Here is an 18,372-nt window from a genome sequence, read left to right as displayed (position 1 = left end):
AGGAGGAGGAGGAGGAGGAGGAGGAGGATTGAATGCTTTATGGTTCTTTTGCCAGCAGTGGGGCTCATATGAACTATGCTGGGTGTTTGGGAACCTGTATACCACCAGGGTTCCTCATAGCAATTGTTTAGATGCAGGTGGCAGACTGGCCATGAGCTCCAGGACGTATTATTCTTGTTCTGCCCACATAGAGGCCAGTCCCCAAGTTTCCCTGCATTCTGTATTTTGAGTAGGCTAAGCCAGGAAGCAGGACTAGGGATGGCCCATCTCACACCAGGGTCTAGGCCCCAATTCTTCTGCAACTACCAAAGCCTGCTAAGTTACATGAGGACAAAGTTGACTGTTTGGGTTGACTCTTTGAAATTTATTGATGTCCCTTGTATACCCAGCTTAGCTTCAGAGTCTTCTGGGGAGCTTTTAAAGAGTACTGGCATACAGACTCCATATAAGCCCTAATGTGTTTAACAGAGCTTCCTGGATAATCCTGATGTGCGTGCAGAAGGGTCAAACCTTGGGACTTAGCACCATGGGACTGCAGAAAGCTGTTAACATACCCAGCGCATGGGGCATAACTGAATGGGCTCCACATGCTGGGGTTAGGGAGTACTCTGCCCCCAAAGGTAGAGAGGTCTTGTCTTTGCCAGGCCTTAATAGATTCTTAATAGGTCTTCAGTCAGGCCTCACTGGGTCATGTGGTAATTCTGTGTACAGCCTGACTGTTCCTCCATTTGAATTTTCTCAGAACCCAAATGGCCCAAGACTGGCCTCTACACTAGCCTACTGACACACTTCTTGTCCTTTTTCCTAGGTCACCTCCGTGAAGCCCCATCCCCGCTTATGATACATTCCCCTCAGATGCCACAGTTCCAGAGCCTAACCCATCAGTCTCCACCCCAGCAAAATGTCCAACCTAAGAAGCAGGTAAAGGGCAGGGCTGAGTCAGAACCAGGCATGGGCTGGGACCAGGGGTGCCCACCTGCCTTACCAGCTGCCTTGCCTATGCCATCCCAGGAGCTGCGTCCTCCCTCAGTGGTCCAGCCTCAGCCCCTGGTTGTGGTCAAGGAGGAGAAGATTCACTCACCCATCATCCGCAGTGAGCCCTTCAGCCCCTCGCTGCGACCAGACCCTCCCAAGCACCCGGAGAGCATCAAGGCTCCAGTTCACCTGCCCCAGCGTAAGTGCCTTCTCTCCCTATAACTGGGACTCAGGCCTCCAACTTACACTGGCTGTGACCTATGCACCATAGACCTCACCCCCCAGAGGGAGGCACCTTAAGACCCACATACTGTTTGTATTGCAGGGCCCGAGATGAAGCCTGTGGATGTCGGGAGGCCTGTGATTAGGCCCCCTGAACAGAATGCACCCCCACCAGGGGCCCCTGACAAGGACAAACAGAAACAGGAGCCAAAGACACCAGTGGCACCCAAAAAGGTAGAGACAGTAGGTGCATTACCTAAGTGTCCTGAGGTCCTCGTCCTGTGAGTTACCTTGGGCATAAGCTCCCTCCCACATCCTCAGGTGCACTAGGCCACTTGCCCCTGACCTCTCTGCCCTCACAGGACCTGAAAATCAAGAACATGGGCTCTTGGGCCAGCCTGGTACAAAAGCATCCGACCACCCCATCCTCCACAGCCAAGTCATCAAGTGACAGCTTTGAGCATTTCCGCCGTGCTGCTCGTGAGAAGGAGGAGCGGGAAAAGGCCCTGAAGGCTCAGGCCGAGCACGCAGAGAAGGAGAAGGAGCGGCTGCGGCAGGAGCGCATGAGGTGGGCTGGGGTCCATGCAGGGCACAGGGGCTCCCAGGTCCATACTGTATGGCAGACTGATCCAGGGCCCTGCTCTGCCCAGGAGCCGAGAGGATGAGGATGCGCTGGAACAGGCGCGACGAGCCCACGAAGAGGCACGAAGGCGCCAGGAGCAACAGCAGCAGAGGCAGGAGCAGCAGCAGCAGCAGCAGGCAGCAGTAGCTGCTGCCACTGCCCCCCAGGCCCAGAGCTCTCAGCCCCAGTCCATGCTGGACCAGCAGAGGGAGTTGGCCCGAAAACGGGAGCAAGAACGCAGGCGCCGGGAGGCAGTGAGTAAAGGGGCCCTGGTGGGGACTTGTAGGCAGGAATCCACCTTGAAGACCTGGGGTATGGTCCTGGGAACTAGGATGGGAAAGACAGTAAGTTCAGGCCTGTTGCTGTACATAGCAGGATGGGCACTGGAGGACCAGTCTCTAAGAGCTGTACACAGGCAGCATGGGCAGCAAGTGCTACAGGGTATGTCAACTCACTCCTACCTTCCTCCTCCTCCCTCTCCAGATGGCAGCTACGATTGACATGAATTTCCAGAGTGATCTTTTGTCAATATTTGAAGAAAATCTTTTCTGAGAACACCTAGGCGACTTCTGCTGACTTTCTGGCAAAACGTTGACTCTCCATAGTGTTAAGGGCGGTGGAGGCGGAGGTGGTAGCAGCGGCTACAGGTGTCTCTGGGCCTGGCTCTCCTGCATGCTATGCCCGGGGCAGGCCTGACGGGCAGCTGAGGATCACAGAGCCCATCTGCCTTATGGCCAGCCGGATACGTCCTGCCATACACCACCCCCTCACAGGACGTCAGCTCAGAGCTCGCCTCAATATGAGTCAAGTGCTGGCCAGACCCAAGGCCTGCATCCCAGGACAGAGGCCCCACTCTGCGCCAAATGTCTACACAGTATACACAGGACATTGTTGCTGCCACCACCGTGACTGGTTTTCTGTCCCTAAGAACATGACGTTTGCGACGTCCTACCCATTGGGAGTCCTTCACACCCCAGCCATCGCTGCCCACTCCCAGGAGATCAGGGCAGGCCTGTGTGGGCTGGAGCGGCAGGGCACTGGCCTACCCCCTTGCTGGCACTGACTTTGCCTTGAACAGACCCCTCCTCCCCACAAGCCTTTAATTGAGAGCCGCTCTCTGTAAGTGTTCGCTTGTGCAAAAGGGAATAGTGCCATGGAAGTGTGTCCATGGCAATTTGGATTGAGGTGACCGTCCACGTGTGTGGGCGAGCCCTTCCTGGGGAGTGAGGCCACCAACCAAAGTCAGTTCCTTCCCACCTGTGTTTCTGATTTTGTTCTGTTTTGTTCCTATATATATATATTTTTTGTTGTTGTTGAATTCTATTTTATTTTTAATTCTCTCTTCTCCAGACACAGTGGCACTGCTTATCTCCGAAATGGTGTGATCGTCTCCTCATTGAGTGGCGGCACCCACCGCGCTGTGGGTAGTGTGTGACCGTGGCTGTACTGTATAGTGAACATAGTTGGCATATCTTCGTTTGAAGTTTGTTGGTGACTCCACCAAACTGGTGTAAAAAGAAAAAGAAAAAAAAAAAATCAACAAAAATATCCCCATACAAAACTGAAAAAAATCCCGCTTATATTCAGTTTCAGACTTAGTCTATTTTTAATTATAAAACAAGAAAGCTGCAGTTTCTCCCCCCTTCCCCTTATGTGTTGGCTTCTTTGTTTTTTAATGTCAAGTCTGTTTTTACCAAGAAAAGGGAGAGCTGAGGATGAGGTGGGCCCCAGGCATTTGGGGGAGGGGGCGCTACAGAATGAGTCAGAGAATCCCTGCTCAGCGTCTGGTGGGACCAGCCGGCTGCTCCTTCCTTCCCATCCATCCTTTTTTTTTCTAATTTTATAATCGGAGCCCTGGTAAGGTTATGCGTGCCATGAGAACCCACTACATACACCACAGTGCTGGTGCCTCGGTGTTAGCCAAACTCTGGAGTCACTGACTGGTTTGACTTTCATATGGTGAATATGCATTTGGTCTGTACTGATCATGGAATAAACACATCTCTCTTTTTTAATGCTGGTGTCTCCCTGATATTTCTTTATGAACCATGTAGGTTTTCTGGTTTGCCTAGGCTAGGCCCAGGATCCTAGGCCACTGTTGCATAAGAGTTCCCAACAATGGCCAAAGAGCCCCTTTCTGTGTCCTACCTTTCCTGGACAAGAGCTGTGTGGGCTCACAGTTGCCATCCCTAGCTAAAGCTCTGACAGGGAGCCAGACACCCTGTAAACATCCTGGATTAGGTGGGTAACTGGCTTTCCTGGAACCTTGGCCAAACTCCAGACCACTTTCTTCGCATTGCCTCCCTCTGGGTCCTTTGTTCACCCAAGGACTTGGACTACTTTTCCCACCTTGCTTGCCTCTACCTAACTCTTAATTTCATTTACGCTCAGGGTTAACCAGATACTCTAGGTAAGTGCACATTCCCCCAAAGAGGATCCTTGTATCCCCACACACGGACACATTTCCACTAAGAAAGCCCCAGAGGGTTTCCCTGCCTGTGTGCCCACCTGTATGCATATGTCCTAGCCACTAGGTACGGGTGACACCTAAAAACAGCCCCTAAGATGTAAAACAGGCCCTAAGATAGAAGATGTATGTAGAGACAAACTAATTGAAACATTTCTAGCACTGTTAACCCACATCCCCCTTTTTCAACCAGAAAGGCCAAACCACCTCCCAGTGAGGGAAGTTAAGGTACCCAGCCAGCGTTCCCCTTCCATCTTTAAGGCCCCATCCCACTCCAGGCACTTTGTATAGTACTGTGCAAGGGCAATGACATTTTGATCATTTGGGGTTTCTTCCATCATATCCCACCCTTGTGTTTTTGCTCCCTCTTGATCAGAAACTTCCCTATGCTGGGCCCCACTCTTGAGCTAGAGAGATGGTTTCATCTGTACCTTCCTGCTAAAGTTTCAAATGGCCTTCACACCTTCCTCATCGGTGTTCCTCTTAACTGGGTTGTAATTAGAACTGGGATCTCTTTAATCTCTGGCCATTTCCAAATCCCTCCCACAGTACTAGAAATCTTAGTCCTATATGAGAGTAAGAAGTGTATACAAGCCCCACTGTACTGTATGCACGGGTTGCTTGGCCAATAATTATGTCAGTAAATCTGAGACTTGTATTAAAACACTTTAGACATTTGTAGAAGGGAATTCGTAGACTTTTCACTTATATACTAAAGGTTCTTTTTTGTGCACTTCTCATTGCAAAAATAAACATTTGTACTGAACATAAAGTTACCCTCCTGTGATTACTTCTGTCTTATTAAGGGTAGAATCAGGAGGGGAGTGAGTTGGGAATGGGAGGCAAGGTTGTATAGTGGAATTCAAAGAAGGGAGCTTTCTAGACCACCCATCAACCAGACAGGATGGAGATCTGAGAATACCAAGTTGATTGATCTTTATAAACAGTTAGAAACCAGTTAAGAGACTGGAGAGATGGCTCAGAGGTTAAGAGCACTAAAATCTCTTGGAGAGCTGGAGCTTGGTTCCTGACACCACATCTGGTAATTTATAACTGCCTGTAACTCCAGCTCCAGGGGATCCCATGCCCTCCTCTGACGTGTGGGAACTGGACTGAAGCACAAACCCCCATGCACATAAATACATCTTAAAAAAGAAACCAAAGTTAAGTGGGTATGGTGGTAGTTCAGACCTGTAATCCCAACACTCAGGAGGGCTTGGAGGCAGGATTTTGAGTGGGTGACCAGCCTGGGCTACATAGCAAAACTGCCTCCCCACAAAAAGTAATGAATGCAAGAAAAGAAAGGAGATGGTTAAGTATAAGGAGAACAATACTGGCAATGTAATTCTCAAGTGCATTGTTTGCTGAGGCAGAACCATGTGAATAACCATTCCCCGGGGGATTTATTACGATCCCTGGACAGAATAAGTATAACGTTGAATATCCTGTTTGATAATAAAAAGGTGCATAACAGTGGAGAGGAGGGCAAGAGATAACAAGGAATGAGTAGAGTGTTTAAGTTAGAGGCGATAGGAAAACTGAAAATGGAAACCATGTCCAGTAGTTGGCAGTATAAGTGACTTGGATAATGTGCCAAGTTGGCAGATGTAGAAAAAGCCATTTAGGGGGATGAAGAGGTGGTGCTGAAGGTAAAAGCTCTGGGTACTCTTGCAGAGGACCAGGGTTCAATTCTCAGCATCCACATGGTGGCTCACAACCATCTGTAACTCCAGTACCAGGGGATCTGACGCCTTCTGGCGTCTGTGGGCATTGCACACACGATGCACTTGAATACATGCAGGCAAAACATACAAAAATTAAAATAGCCACTAAGAAGGGGATGTGGTTTGACGATTGGTAGAGTGGTTATGGTAGAGGCCTTGGGTTCAACCCTAGTACCACATACCAGCACCCAGGAAGTGGAGGCAAGAGAATCAGAAGTTCATGGTCATCCTCTACATAGTGAGATCCAGGCCAGCCTAGGCTATATAGAGACTATCAAAAAGAAGCAGCAAGTCTGGAGTGGTGGCTCAGCAGTTAAGAGCACTGGCTGCATCGCTGAGTATGGTAGCACAGGCCTTTGATCCCAGCACTTGGGAGGCAGAGGCTGGCAGATCTCTTGAGTTCAAGGCCAGCCTGGTCTACATAGTTCCAGAACAGGTGGGGCTACAGAGAGATCCTGTCTCAAAAAGCCAAAAAAAAAAACAAAAAACAAAAAAAAAAACTGGCTGCTCTTGCAGAGGATCCTGGTTCTGTTCCCAGCACCCACATGGCAGCTAATTACTGTCTGTAATTCCAATTCCAAAGGAAGCCAATGTCCTCTTGTGGGCGTTTCACACAAGTGGTGCACTTACATGCATACAAAATACTCATAAAATGTAATTTTTTTTTTTTTTGCCTTTTTTGAGACATCTCCCTGTAGTCCCAGCTGACCTGAACTCACTATATAGACCAGACTGGCCTTGAACTCACAAAGATCCACCTACCTCTGCCTCCCAAGTGCTGGGACTAAGGGCGTGTGCCACCACACCCAGCTGAAATGCAAATATTTTTAATATATTTTATATACTGCCTGCATGTAAGTGCATCTGTGTTGTGCAATGCCCGTGGAGGCCAGAAGAGGGCATCAGAGTCCACTGGAACTGGCAGTTACAAACAGTTGTCAGCCGCCATGTGGGTGCAAGGTCCTTTGCAAGAGCAGCCAGTGCTCTTAACTGCTGAGCCATCTCTCCAGCCCCATAATTTTTTTTTTTTTTAAGAGAGAAATAGGGTCAGGTGTGGTGACACATGCCTTTAATTAACTGACTCCTACTTTTCTGACTGCAGTGATTGCACAAGCATTAGACTAGTGCCTCCATGAGAGAGAACTGGAAGGTGGGTCAGATGTAGGAGCAGATGTGTTGTAAACCAAAGAAAGTAAAATGGTCATATGCATGGCATGTGTCCATGGCCAGTGGAAACATAACTGATCGAGATGAGTATGAAATGTTAATTCCAGCTTCCAAGATTACCTCCCCAAATTATTCATACCATAAAAATAATAAACAGATAGGGTCAGGTGTGGTGACACATGCCTTTAATTCCAGCACTTGGGAGGCAGGGGCAGGTGGATCTCTGTGAGTTCGAGGCCAGCCTGGTCTACACGGTGAGTTCCAGGCCAGTTGGGGCAACAGGGAGACCCTGTCTCAAAAAAAAAAAAAAGAAGAGAAATAGCCACTCAACTGGGCATGGGCATGGTAGCACACTCCTGTAGTTTCATCTACTCTGGAAGCTGAAGCACAGGAAGATCGCAAGTTCCAGGCCAGCCTAGGCAATTTAATAAGCTCTTGTCTCAAAAGTCCAGACAACTGTGTTTAATCCAGCACTCCAGAGGCAGAGGCAGGTGGATCTCTGTGAGAACAAGTCTAGCCTGGTCTACATAGTGAGCTCCAGGCCATCTGGTGCTACAGGGAGATCCTATCTCAATACACCACACACACACACACATACACACACACACACACACTCCACCCCCTCACCCCCCCACCCCCGCTTAAAAAAAAATATGGTGAACAAAGTTGGCACATCCTTGTAATCCCAAGCACACAGAAACTGGGGTAAGTTACAGGCCACCCTGAGCTACATAGTAGCAAGACTGAAAAAAACAAAAATTCCAGTAATAACAGCCACAAATTTTTACATGCTGGGGTGTCTGCTGAAGCACTTACCTGGCCTATGCAATAATATGAACCATATATGAGGTACATTTAGGGAAATGTAAGCAACCACAAAAGGAAATCTGAAAGCTTTCCAGCAGCTGTAGTGGAGGGTGAGCCACAGATTGCTGCTGCTTTGTAAATCATCCTGGATCGCTGTTAAGCCAGATGTATGACTTCAGGTACATGACTTCATCCTTCAATTTCAGGTTCATAATCTGTAATACGAGGACATGATAATGCTACCTACACTTACCAGGGGTGCTGTAAGGGTTAAATAATGGGTCTCCCTAAAAGGATCAAGGGTCTTGGGGAAGGTTGCAAAAGCTTCTTGCTGAGACAACTCCACTTGATGCCCTATCATGCAGGGCCCTGCCTTCCTTCCTCTACAGCACCAGTGACCTATCTGTTCAGACTTGCTCAAGCTTCGAGTTGGGCGTGTCTAGCAAACAGGGCTTGCCCCAGGGATGGCCTCCACCCACAGGGTCCGCACCTCGGCGCCGGCTAGGCCAACGGGAGGACAACCACGGAGTCGAGGCTTTGGAGCTCGCAGTTGGAACTGGGGCTGGGTAAAGGCGCTGATGGGTCTCACAGAGCCAGGTCGAGGTTAGGGCCACACGCTCCAACACCGGAAGTACTCCATTGCCTGGACTCCGACTGCGTACACCTCCCTAACCAGATATACCATTCCCTGTCTTTCCGTTTCCGGGCTTGCCTGACTCTCCATATTAGTTTCCGGCGGCTCACCAGCTCAAGGACAAACCCGGGTTCATAGGCCTGGCCTCTGCGCACGCTATCAAGGCCAGCCTCTGTTCATCTCCACTCAGGCCCAGCTTCTAGATTCCGCCCAATTACTCTTCCACCTGCACAAGCCACACCCTTCTCAAAGCATCTGGGCTAAACTGGGTCCACCCACCTTGCATATGCCCCGCCCTTTTACTCAAGGCTCCGCCCATCTCACGGATGCTTCCTCTCCCTCCTTGGAGCCCTGCCACCTGCTTTAATTTTTTTTTTTTTAAATTCTTTTTGAGACACGATCTCACTATGTAGCCCTTGACTGACTCACTATGTAGCCCTTGACTGACTCGCTATGTAGACCAGGTGGTCCGGGGACTCATAGAGATCTGCCTGCCTTTGCTTCCCAAGTGCTAGGATTAAAATTGTACACCACCGCCCCGACTTTGTTGTTGTTGTTGTTGTCTTTTTGAGACAGGGTCGCCGTGCAGCCCCAGATGATCTGGAACTCACTAGGTAGACCAAGCTGGCCTTGAATTCATAGAGATCTTCCTGCCTCTGCCTCTCCTATGTTGGGATTAAAGGCGCGCACCGCCCGGCTTTATTCATTTATTTTTTTAATTACATTTATTTTGTGTGTCTCTATGTAGATGTACGTGCCACAGCATTTGTGAGGAGGTTGGAAGACAACTTTCAGGAGTAGTTTCTCTCCTTCCACCATGTTGGTCCGGGGGATCGAACTCGGTCAGTCTTGGTGCCAAGTGCCCTTTCCTAACGAACCATCTCGTGGGCCTTGAGCCCTTGCTACAGTAGTCCTCTTAGTTCCCTGCCCTACACCCCGCCTGCAGTCCCCCTTTTCCCAAAATCCCCAGCCCAACCGCAGAAGCTGGGTCCTCGCAGACTCCACCCCCTCATCCTTGACTTTCAGGTCGCGCCCAAGTGTTTACCTGCCACTTTAGGGTGAGTCATGTGCGGTGGCAGTCTCCTTCCGAGCCGCTCATCTGCTCCCTCGGCGGATCCCGCAAGCCCCGACGGCACAGTGGGACCCCAGAACAAAGGTGGCGGGCTCCGGGAGGAACCCGCGTCCCAGCTGCTGCCAGCATCCCCGGCTCTGCCTCCCGACGGCGGCTTGGTCGCGGTCCCTGACTGCGGAGTCATGCCCGAGTTCGTGGTGACAGCGCTGCTGGCGCCGTCGCGCCTCTCGCTGAAGCTGCTGCGCGCCTTGGTGATGTGCCTGGTGTACTGCGCTGCAGTGGTGGTCGCAGCGGTGTATAGCTGCATTGCGCTCACCAACGTGCTGTGCCACCCTCGCCGGGGCTGCTGTGGCCTTCCTCGGCCCGCGGCTCCGGACTGCCTAAAGGACCCCACGCTGGGCGAGCACTGCTTCCTGAGCCTCAAGGTGAGTGCAACTTAGAGGCTGCAGAAAGGTTTCATGGGGCGGACGTGAAATGAGGAAAGAGGCAAAGGTGGAATCAGCCTTGAGGGTTCAAGCCTAGAAAAGGTCCCCAGCTCTTACTTAAATCGTGCCCTCCTGCAGAGCTCAGGTCTGCGTCTGCATTATGTCTCCGCTGGCCGTGGCAATGGGCCCCTTATGCTGTTTCTGCATGGCTTCCCTGAGAACTGGTATGTCTGGGGCCCGGGGTTCCCGCATTCACTAGGGAGGGATAGCGTTCTGACTTAGTAAGTGGGGACTAACAGGGTGAGTAGCCATGGGGGTGTAGCTCACATAAAGCCCATATGGTGTGCACAGGGTCTGGGGTACTGCACCAGGAGACTTAGTTTTCTCTCTGAAGGAAGAGATTATTGAAGATGAGGTGGCCTTCGGCCTCTCTGCCTGTAATTTCTCCATCTTCCTTCTAGGAAATCCAGAGCAGAAAGGTGGGGTTGCTCAAGGTTTCTGCTGGGTATAGGAGATGCATCATGGAGAGGCTGACTCATATCCCCTGCCCAACACTTACACACCACCCCTGTCCCCCCCCACACACACCAGGTTCTCCTGGCGCTACCAGTTACGGGAGTTCCAGAACCGATTCCATGTTGTGGCAGTTGACCTTCGTGGCTATAGGCCCTCTGATGCTCCAAAGGATGTGGATTGTTACACCACTGATCTGCTGATGGCGGACATCAAAGATATCATCTTGGGCCTGGGTATGAGCTACACCAATGCCAGGCGAAGCCTCCCCTATCCTGTTCATACTGGCTCTTGGTCCACACTCCTTGCCAGCACCCACTCCCCCATTCTACATGCCTGCTACATCTTACACCATCTGTCTTTCAGGTTACTCCAAGTGCATTCTTGTGAGCCATGACTGGGGGGCTCTTCTTGCCTGGAATTTCTCCATCTACTTCCCATCCCTAGTGGAGCGGATGGTGGTGGTCAGTGGAGCACCCATATCAGTGTACCAAGGTATGTTGTGAGTGCTGGGATATATCCACCTGTCACCATGTCATGGGCTGAGAGCTATGCAGTAAATTGAGTTCCCTCCACTTCTGGCACTTGTAAACCTAAAAATCAATGACCATACACTCAAGAGTAACCCACTTTTTTTTTTTAAACTACTTCCAGGTACAAGGTGAGTATACCAAAATCCTTCAGACTAGGCTGGGAGTATAGCTCAGTTGTTGGACATTTACTTGGTTTGCTAGAGGGCCTGGATTTGATTCCCAGCATTGAAAGAAAGAGGGGAGGAAAGGAAGGAAAAAAGGAAGGGAGGGAGAGAGGGAAGGAGGGAGAGAAGGGAAAAAGCCTGGATTAGAAGCATTTCTGACTTCAGATTTTCTTTTATTTTGGAGTGTTTACACACATAATGAGATAAATATCTTGTGGATAGAACCTAAGTCTAAACATGAAATTAACTTATGCTTCCTACAATATACTTCTACACATAGACTGAAGGTAATTTCTGTAATATTTTTAGTAATTTTGTGCATGAAGGAAAGTTTGTGGGGTGGCCATGGTAGCATACACCCATAATATCAGTGCTTGGGAGACTGAGGCAGGAGGATCATTGAAATACCCTATCTGAAACAAAACAAAATTTCAGAGAGAGAGAGAGAGAGAGGACAAAAATAAACCTTAAGTAAAATAATAGGGGTTCCTCCCTCTGTGGCTCCTAAGAGCCCCTCCCCCATAGACATTGGTGTGCTTCTCCTACTTTAGGCATTAAACATTTATTGAGCACCTACTGTGTGCCAGGCCTTGTTCCAGATCCAGACCCCTCCAGAGAGTAGTAGGACAAGGAAAGGACACCTTTCCTTGAATGACACCTAAGAATGACAGTGCTGCTCAGGTATGCACAGGGCATAGCTCATTGGTAAAGAATGAGATTAGCATTTTCAAGACTCTGGATTCCATCACCTTCCCCTACATCCCCCACAACATCCAGCCAACAAACAAATCAGGAGACCCGAAGACACACAGGCAGACAATAGTGGTGTTTCTAAGGTCTTTGTGCCCAGCTTGGATATGCGTAGGAACATAGGGGTGCAGGGCCACCCCAAGCCCAGATTTCACCATCGGCCTTCCTTCACTTTTTCTAGACTATTCAATCCGACAGATTGGCCAATTAGTCCAATCAAGCTACATGTTCCTGTTCCAGTTTCCATGGCTGCCAGAAAAACTGTTGTCTATGTCTGACTTCCAGGTACAATGGGGGTGAAGACCTAGGAGTTGGGGGTTAGCAGATTGGGGCTGAGCATGCTAGAAGTTGAAGTCAGCACTCCATTGTGTACCCAGATTCTAAAGACCATCTTCACCCACCGCAAGAGGGGCATCCCACACCTGACTCCCTGTGAACTCGAAGCTTTCCTTTATCACTTCTCACAGCCTGGAGGCCTCACCGGGCCCCTCAACTACTACCGGAACCTGTTCAGGTAAGACCACTTCCAGGAGAGAAGCTCTGGAGAGTTCCAGGGGAAGTGGGGGTAATCATCTTTCTGTCTGTCTGTCTTGGTCACAGGAACTTTCCCCTTGAGCCCCAGGAGCTGTCCACACCTACATTGCTGCTGTGGGGGGAGAAAGACCCTTACTTACAACAGGGGTTGGTGGGAGCTATTGGCAGCCGCTTTGTGCCAGGCCGGCTGGAGAGCCACATTGTGCCAGGCACTGGGCACTGGATCCCACAGACCCATCCCCAGGAGATGCACCAGTACATGTGGGCCTTCCTGCAAGACCTGCTGGACTAGCAGGCTTCCGTCACCAGCGGCAGAGATGCATGTACACACCCACTGTCCTCCTGTGGCTGGGAATCCATGTAGTGTGCATCTATGGGTGGACTCTGATGGTTTACACACAGCAAATGACTCCTGTGTGGTACACAAAGTCATCTATAGGTGCCCTGCTTCACACATATATGCATGTGTGAACCACTTTGACCCTGGCAACCAGGTTGCTTCTCCTTTATGGAGTTGGATGCTAGGTGTGTCTTACCTTGCTGAAGCCCCCTCACACCATAGCTACACAAACTGTAAACTCTGACCTCCTTGTTCCCCCACTCTGCATCTTAAGTCTTCCCCAATACTCTATCCAGTATGGTCTTTTTAGCCAAATGGGGATACTCCAACTTAAATGTAAATTAGCTAAAATGAAACACTATTAAAAATACAGGCCTGAGTCACACTAGTTATGTTTGTTTTAAGTGCCCAATCACATAAGTGCAAAAAGTCCTATTAGACTCTATCAATGAAGGTATTACTATTTAAGAACAGGGAATTGGGGCTGGAAAGATGGCTCAGTGGTCTAACAGTACCAGCTGCTCTTGCAGAAGACCCTGGTTCAGTTTTCAACACTCACAAGGTGGCTAATACCCTCTTGTAACTCCAGTTCCAAGGGAGATAATGCCCTCTTCTGGCCTCCATGGGTATTGCACAACACAGGTACACATACATACATGCAGGCAAAACACTCATACACTTAAAATAAGACTAAATAAAAATTTTTTTTAAAAGAACTGGAGCAACACTGGATGTAGTGGCACACACCTTTAATCCCATCACAGGAGGCAGAGGTAGGTGGATCTCTGTGAGATCAAGCCTATCTGGTCTACATATTGAGTTCCAGGCCAGCTGGAGCTATAGGAGACCCTGTCTAAAAAAAGAATGAAGGTCTAGGGGACATGAAAATGGCCAAACAGGTGAAGACACTTACTGCCAAACCTGACAGCCTGAGTTCCACCCCCAGAGCCCACATGGTGGAAGGAGAGGACTGATTTGTCCTCTGACTTCCACATGTGTGCCATGGTGCACATGCCCACATACATACATACATACATACATACATACATACATACATAAATAGTAAATGTTTACAAAAAGATAAGGGGCCTTCCTGAACATAGTGATGCACCCCTGCAATCTCAATACTTGGAAAGCTGAGGTTGAAGTATTGTTCAGTTCAGAGCCATCCTTGGCTACAAAGCAACATTGCATCTCAAAATTAAATAACAAGAAAAGAGTAAGCCCATCAAAGAAGTTTCTTTTTCAACAGACAGAAATTACCGAGTTCCACAACTGGTTATACACACAGAGATTGTCTGTGAATTGTCCAAGCCAAAGTGTCACATCTATGATGCAACCTCCTAAGGTTCACAGAGCATAGAACAGGGATGAAGAGAACACTAATGCATCTTCCAATTCTTATCAATGAAGCTCCCTCATGCAACAGAGCGCCAGGAGCACAAAAGGTCACAAATGGCCAAAATTTAGAGAATAAGAGTCCACAGAGTGTGGGTCCTGTGGACAGGACTTCTGTATTAAACTCCACCCACCCAGGGCTCAGGGACCATTGCAGAAGAGGGGGGTGGAAAGATATTAGGAACCAGGGAGGAGATGTATTACCATGTGGAAATAGAGTCTTACAAGCTCCTGGGACCCTTCTCATATGAACCTACAGCAATGGTGTCAGCATGCACAAGAACCATGCAAACTCAAGCAGATAAAAACCCAGCACAGAACTGTGGAAATGAACAGGAGACCCCAATCTTAGTTGAAGAATTATTGGCAGCTGATTACTGCTGGGTGAGGAAGAGCTGATCTTCTCAGAAGAGGGCTTCAGATTCCCCTGGAACTGGAGTTAAGGACAGTTCGTAGCCACCATGTAGATGCTGGGAATCGAACCTGGGTCCTCTGCAAGAGCAGTCAGTGCTCTTAACCGCTGAGCCATCTCTCCAGCCCCAGAGCTGATCTTCTTAAAGGGAGGGACTCTTGATAGGCTAACTAGACCTCAGTGGATAAATTTGCACTGAGGGACATCTCAGGACACTAACTTGACATGATAGACCTTAACACAAATGACAGAATATATAAACTCCAGTGGGGAATGATGGGCAGGTGCTCGTGGGGAAGGGGGTATAAAGTTGAGTAAGATGTTCTGTGTGAAGTACACAAAAATTCAATAAAAAATCAAAAATTCAAAAAAAAAAAGTGAGATGCCTGTCCACCTGACTCCTAACCAACTCACCAAGTAAGGACTCCTCACAGAAAAGCAGGTAAGTCTCCTCTCCAATCAGACTCATGGCAATTCCCACAGGCTCCCCCCACCCCCACCTTGTTCTCATCATGGCTAGATTCAAGTAGGTGAAGTTCACTTTCTTCAACCTGTCTCAGATCCCCAGGGAAACAGCTCTGAGTTCTTAGGAATCTGAGATGGTGACTCAGAACAGGGCTCCCTTAATGGCCATCTGGGAACTAGCAAGATAGCGCAGCAGGTAAAGGTGCTTACTGCTAAGCCTGGCAAGCTGAGCTCAATTCTTGAGACCCACAGAATTTCAGCGAGAATTGACTCCCACAAGTTTTTCACTCCACATGTGCACTATGGCATGTGCACACAAAATAAATAAAAATGTGATGAATGGCATCTCTGGTCTGGAGTCTCCAGCCTCCAGTTGTTGGGATATTCTACTCCAAAGTAGCCTTTCTTTTTTTCTTTGTAGCCCAGGCTGCTGTTGAACTAGAGAGTCTCCTACCAAGGCCTCCCAAGTGCTGAGATTATAGGTGTGTGCCACTACATCTGACTTAACCAAAATTTCTGTTGTGTTTCTGGAGACCTGTAGATCCAGCATAGAAATGGGGGGGGTTTACAAATGGAGATGAAAGCTGGGTGTAGTGGGTGGTCAAGCTTGTAATCCCAGCATTCTGGTGGCTGCAGCAGGATGATTACAAGTTCAAGGTAGGCTGGACTACATAGTGAGGATGAAGTAAGCTTGAGCTACACAGAGCAAGACCCTGTCTCAGAGAAACAAAATAAAAATTGTAAAACAGGTATAGGGTGGGCCACCAGCTATATACAGGTCACAAAATCAACTTATAAATTTTATTTTTATTTATTTATTTATTTATTTATTTATTTATTTATTTATTTATTTGTTTTTATTTATAGACAGGTCTCACTGTGTAGCCTGGAATTCACTATGGAGACCCAGCTGGCCTCCCTCTGCTTCCCTAGTGCTGGATTAAAGGCATGTACTACCATGCCCTACTATTTATTTAGTTTTTTTCATATTTATTTTTATTTTCATTCGTGTGTACATATCTGTGTGAGTATTCTGGTGCCTGGGGAGGTCAAAAGAGTGTGGCAGATCCTCTGGAACTCAAATTAGAGGTGGTTGTGAGCCGCCAGACATGGCGGTGGGAACCAAATTCAGGTCTTCTGCAAGAGCAGTAAGTACTCTTAAGCAACTGAACCATCTCTCTAGTCCCCAATTTACTGTTTTCCTTAAGACAGGGTCTTGCTATGTATTTCAAGACTGGCCTAGAATGTGTGATCCTCCTGCCTCAGCCTCCTGAGTGCTAAGATTACAAGTGTATACTACCATTGTCCTGGTTTTCTTTTCATCTTCTTTTTGTTTGTTCATTTATTTTCTGGTCTTTTTGAGACAGGGTCTCCCCAGCTAGCCTAGAACTCACTATGTAGACCAGTCATGCCTCAATCTCAGAGATCTACCTGCCTCTGCCTCCCAAGTGCTGGGATCAAAGATATGCACCACCTCCCACAGCTCCTCTTCCTCCTCCTCCTCCTCTCCCTCCTCTTCCTCTTCTTCTTTAAAAACAAAAGTTTATTGTGTGTGTGTGTGTCTGTGTGTGTGTGTGTGTGTGTGTGTGTGTGTGTGTGTACATGTGTGCCATGTTCTTGTCAGGTCTTTTTTAAAATTTATTTATTTTTTATTTTATGAGTGTTATGCTTGCATGTGATATGTAAGTGCACCATGTTGTGCAGTGCCTTCAGAGGACAGAAGGTGTTGGATCCTCTGAAATGGAGTTATATATAGTTGTTATGTGGGTGCTGGGATTCAAACCCGGGTCTTCTGCAAGAACAGCCAGTGCTCTTAACCACTGAGCCATCTCTCCAGCCCCTTATTTATTGTTTGTTTATTGTGTGTGTGCTCGCATGCTACAGTGTTTGTGTGGAGGTCAGAGGACAACTTGCAGGAGTTGGTTCTCTCCTGCCACTATGTGGGTCCTGGGGATCAAACTTAAGTTATTGGCTTGGTAGCAAGTGCCTTTACCAGATGAGTCATCTAACCCTCCCCCATTTCCCTGACTGTTGCTCATCCCCTGGGAACTCGGTAGATCTGAAAAGCACATTCTATTTTGGGAATGGGCCTGCCTAGCCAGAGTCCTCTGTGCTGGCCATCACTCTCTGTCCTCCGTCATTCGCTGAGAGACATGCTCTTAACACAGGCACCAGCCATTGTGTAGGTCTGGGGCTAGAGTGTGAGCCAGGAGGCCATTCTGGAGTTGTGGAGTTCCCAGGGGCAGAGATAGGGAATTCTGCAAGTGAGTGACAGAACTCAAATAAGGAAGAAACCGCAGTGGGGACCCTCGTGGGCGAGGGCAGGGGTAAACTTTTCCCAGAAATTGGAAACTCACTAGGAAGGTCCGAGGCGGGAATGAGCAAGGGGCATTGGAATAACGCGGAGGGCAGTCCGGGGAGGTTTTTCAGTCCCAGAGGGACATGGCTTGCATTTTGAAGAGCTCCCTGTGGCGGTTGGACAGTTCCATGCAAGAATGAGCGTCGGGAGCCCGGCAGGGGGCTTGCTCAGCCTCAGCAGAATCCGCACTCCTGAGGCTTCAGGGTGGGAGCAAGGCCTGATTGATTCCCTCTGGGTCAGGAAGAGAGGATCTCAGGGCGTAGGAAGTTTAAGGCGAGGAAATCTGTAGACAGGATGAGGACTGAGTCCATCGTGGTTGCCAGGGTGATGGGAGAAGGGTTGACGATTGACCCAAACGAAGTAGCGAAGTAGCGGTTGTCTGGGTGACTAGAGGGGCCCAGGCAAAGGCTGACCGGAGGTCTCGGACAGTTGCCCAGGAGACTCAGGGCCACTGATGGTTGCCAGGGCAACCAGAAGGCTCTGTCTTCCGCCTAACAAATTGCAGAGGGGGAGGGGGCTTCTAAAGGAGCGATCGTGTTCATTGGATAGAGTCCTTTGAGCAAGACCCGCCTTCCTCAGTCTGAGCCAGGCAAGTTGCGAATTTCTTCTGGTCGAGAGACCAGGGGTGCGCATCACTTTGGGCATGAGTGGAGACTTTGAGGGCTGGGGCTGGGGCCCCTCATCCGGTTCTCTAAGTCTCTGCCTTCGGCCGCCCACTTTCCATCATTCACTTCATCCATCCATTCATCCGTCCATCCATTCATTCATTCATTCGCCCATGCATGTATT

General features: G+C 49.0%; 2 protein-coding genes across 2 annotated transcripts in view; both read left to right on the top strand.

Moving 5' to 3' along the window:
* The window catches only part of Brd4 (bromodomain containing 4), a 114,143-nt gene extending 110,309 nt beyond the window's left edge, over nucleotides 1–3,834 (top strand). Inside the window, 5 exon segments of the mRNA XM_029562017.1 lie at nucleotides 809–1,174; nucleotides 1,301–1,431; nucleotides 1,560–1,765; nucleotides 1,848–2,073; nucleotides 2,303–3,834. Of these exon segments, the coding sequence (XP_029417877.1) occupies nucleotides 809–1,174; nucleotides 1,301–1,431; nucleotides 1,560–1,765; nucleotides 1,848–2,073; nucleotides 2,303–2,371 (998 nt within the window). The 3' untranslated portion in view covers nucleotides 2,372–3,834.
* A 5,849-nt stretch (nucleotides 3,835–9,683) lies between these two features.
* Ephx3 (epoxide hydrolase 3) lies at nucleotides 9,684–12,901 on the top strand. Its single transcript, XM_008829991.1, has 7 exons — nucleotides 9,684–10,115; nucleotides 10,254–10,339; nucleotides 10,707–10,864; nucleotides 10,995–11,123; nucleotides 12,257–12,360; nucleotides 12,453–12,589; nucleotides 12,676–12,901. The coding sequence occupies exons 1-7, from the start codon at nucleotides 9,684–9,686 to the stop codon at nucleotides 12,899–12,901; spliced, it is 1,272 nt and encodes a 423-aa protein (XP_008828213.1).
* Nucleotides 12,902–18,372: the final 5,471 nt, after the last annotated feature.

Source organism: Nannospalax galili, unplaced genomic scaffold (assembly GCF_000622305.1).
Source record: "Nannospalax galili isolate Female #2095 unplaced genomic scaffold, S.galili_v1.0 scaffold2094, whole genome shotgun sequence".
Taxonomy (NCBI): Eukaryota; Metazoa; Chordata; class Mammalia; order Rodentia; family Spalacidae; genus Nannospalax; species Nannospalax galili.
Note: the sequence above shows the minus strand (reverse complement) of the source record. Positions and strands in the feature narration are given on the sequence as shown.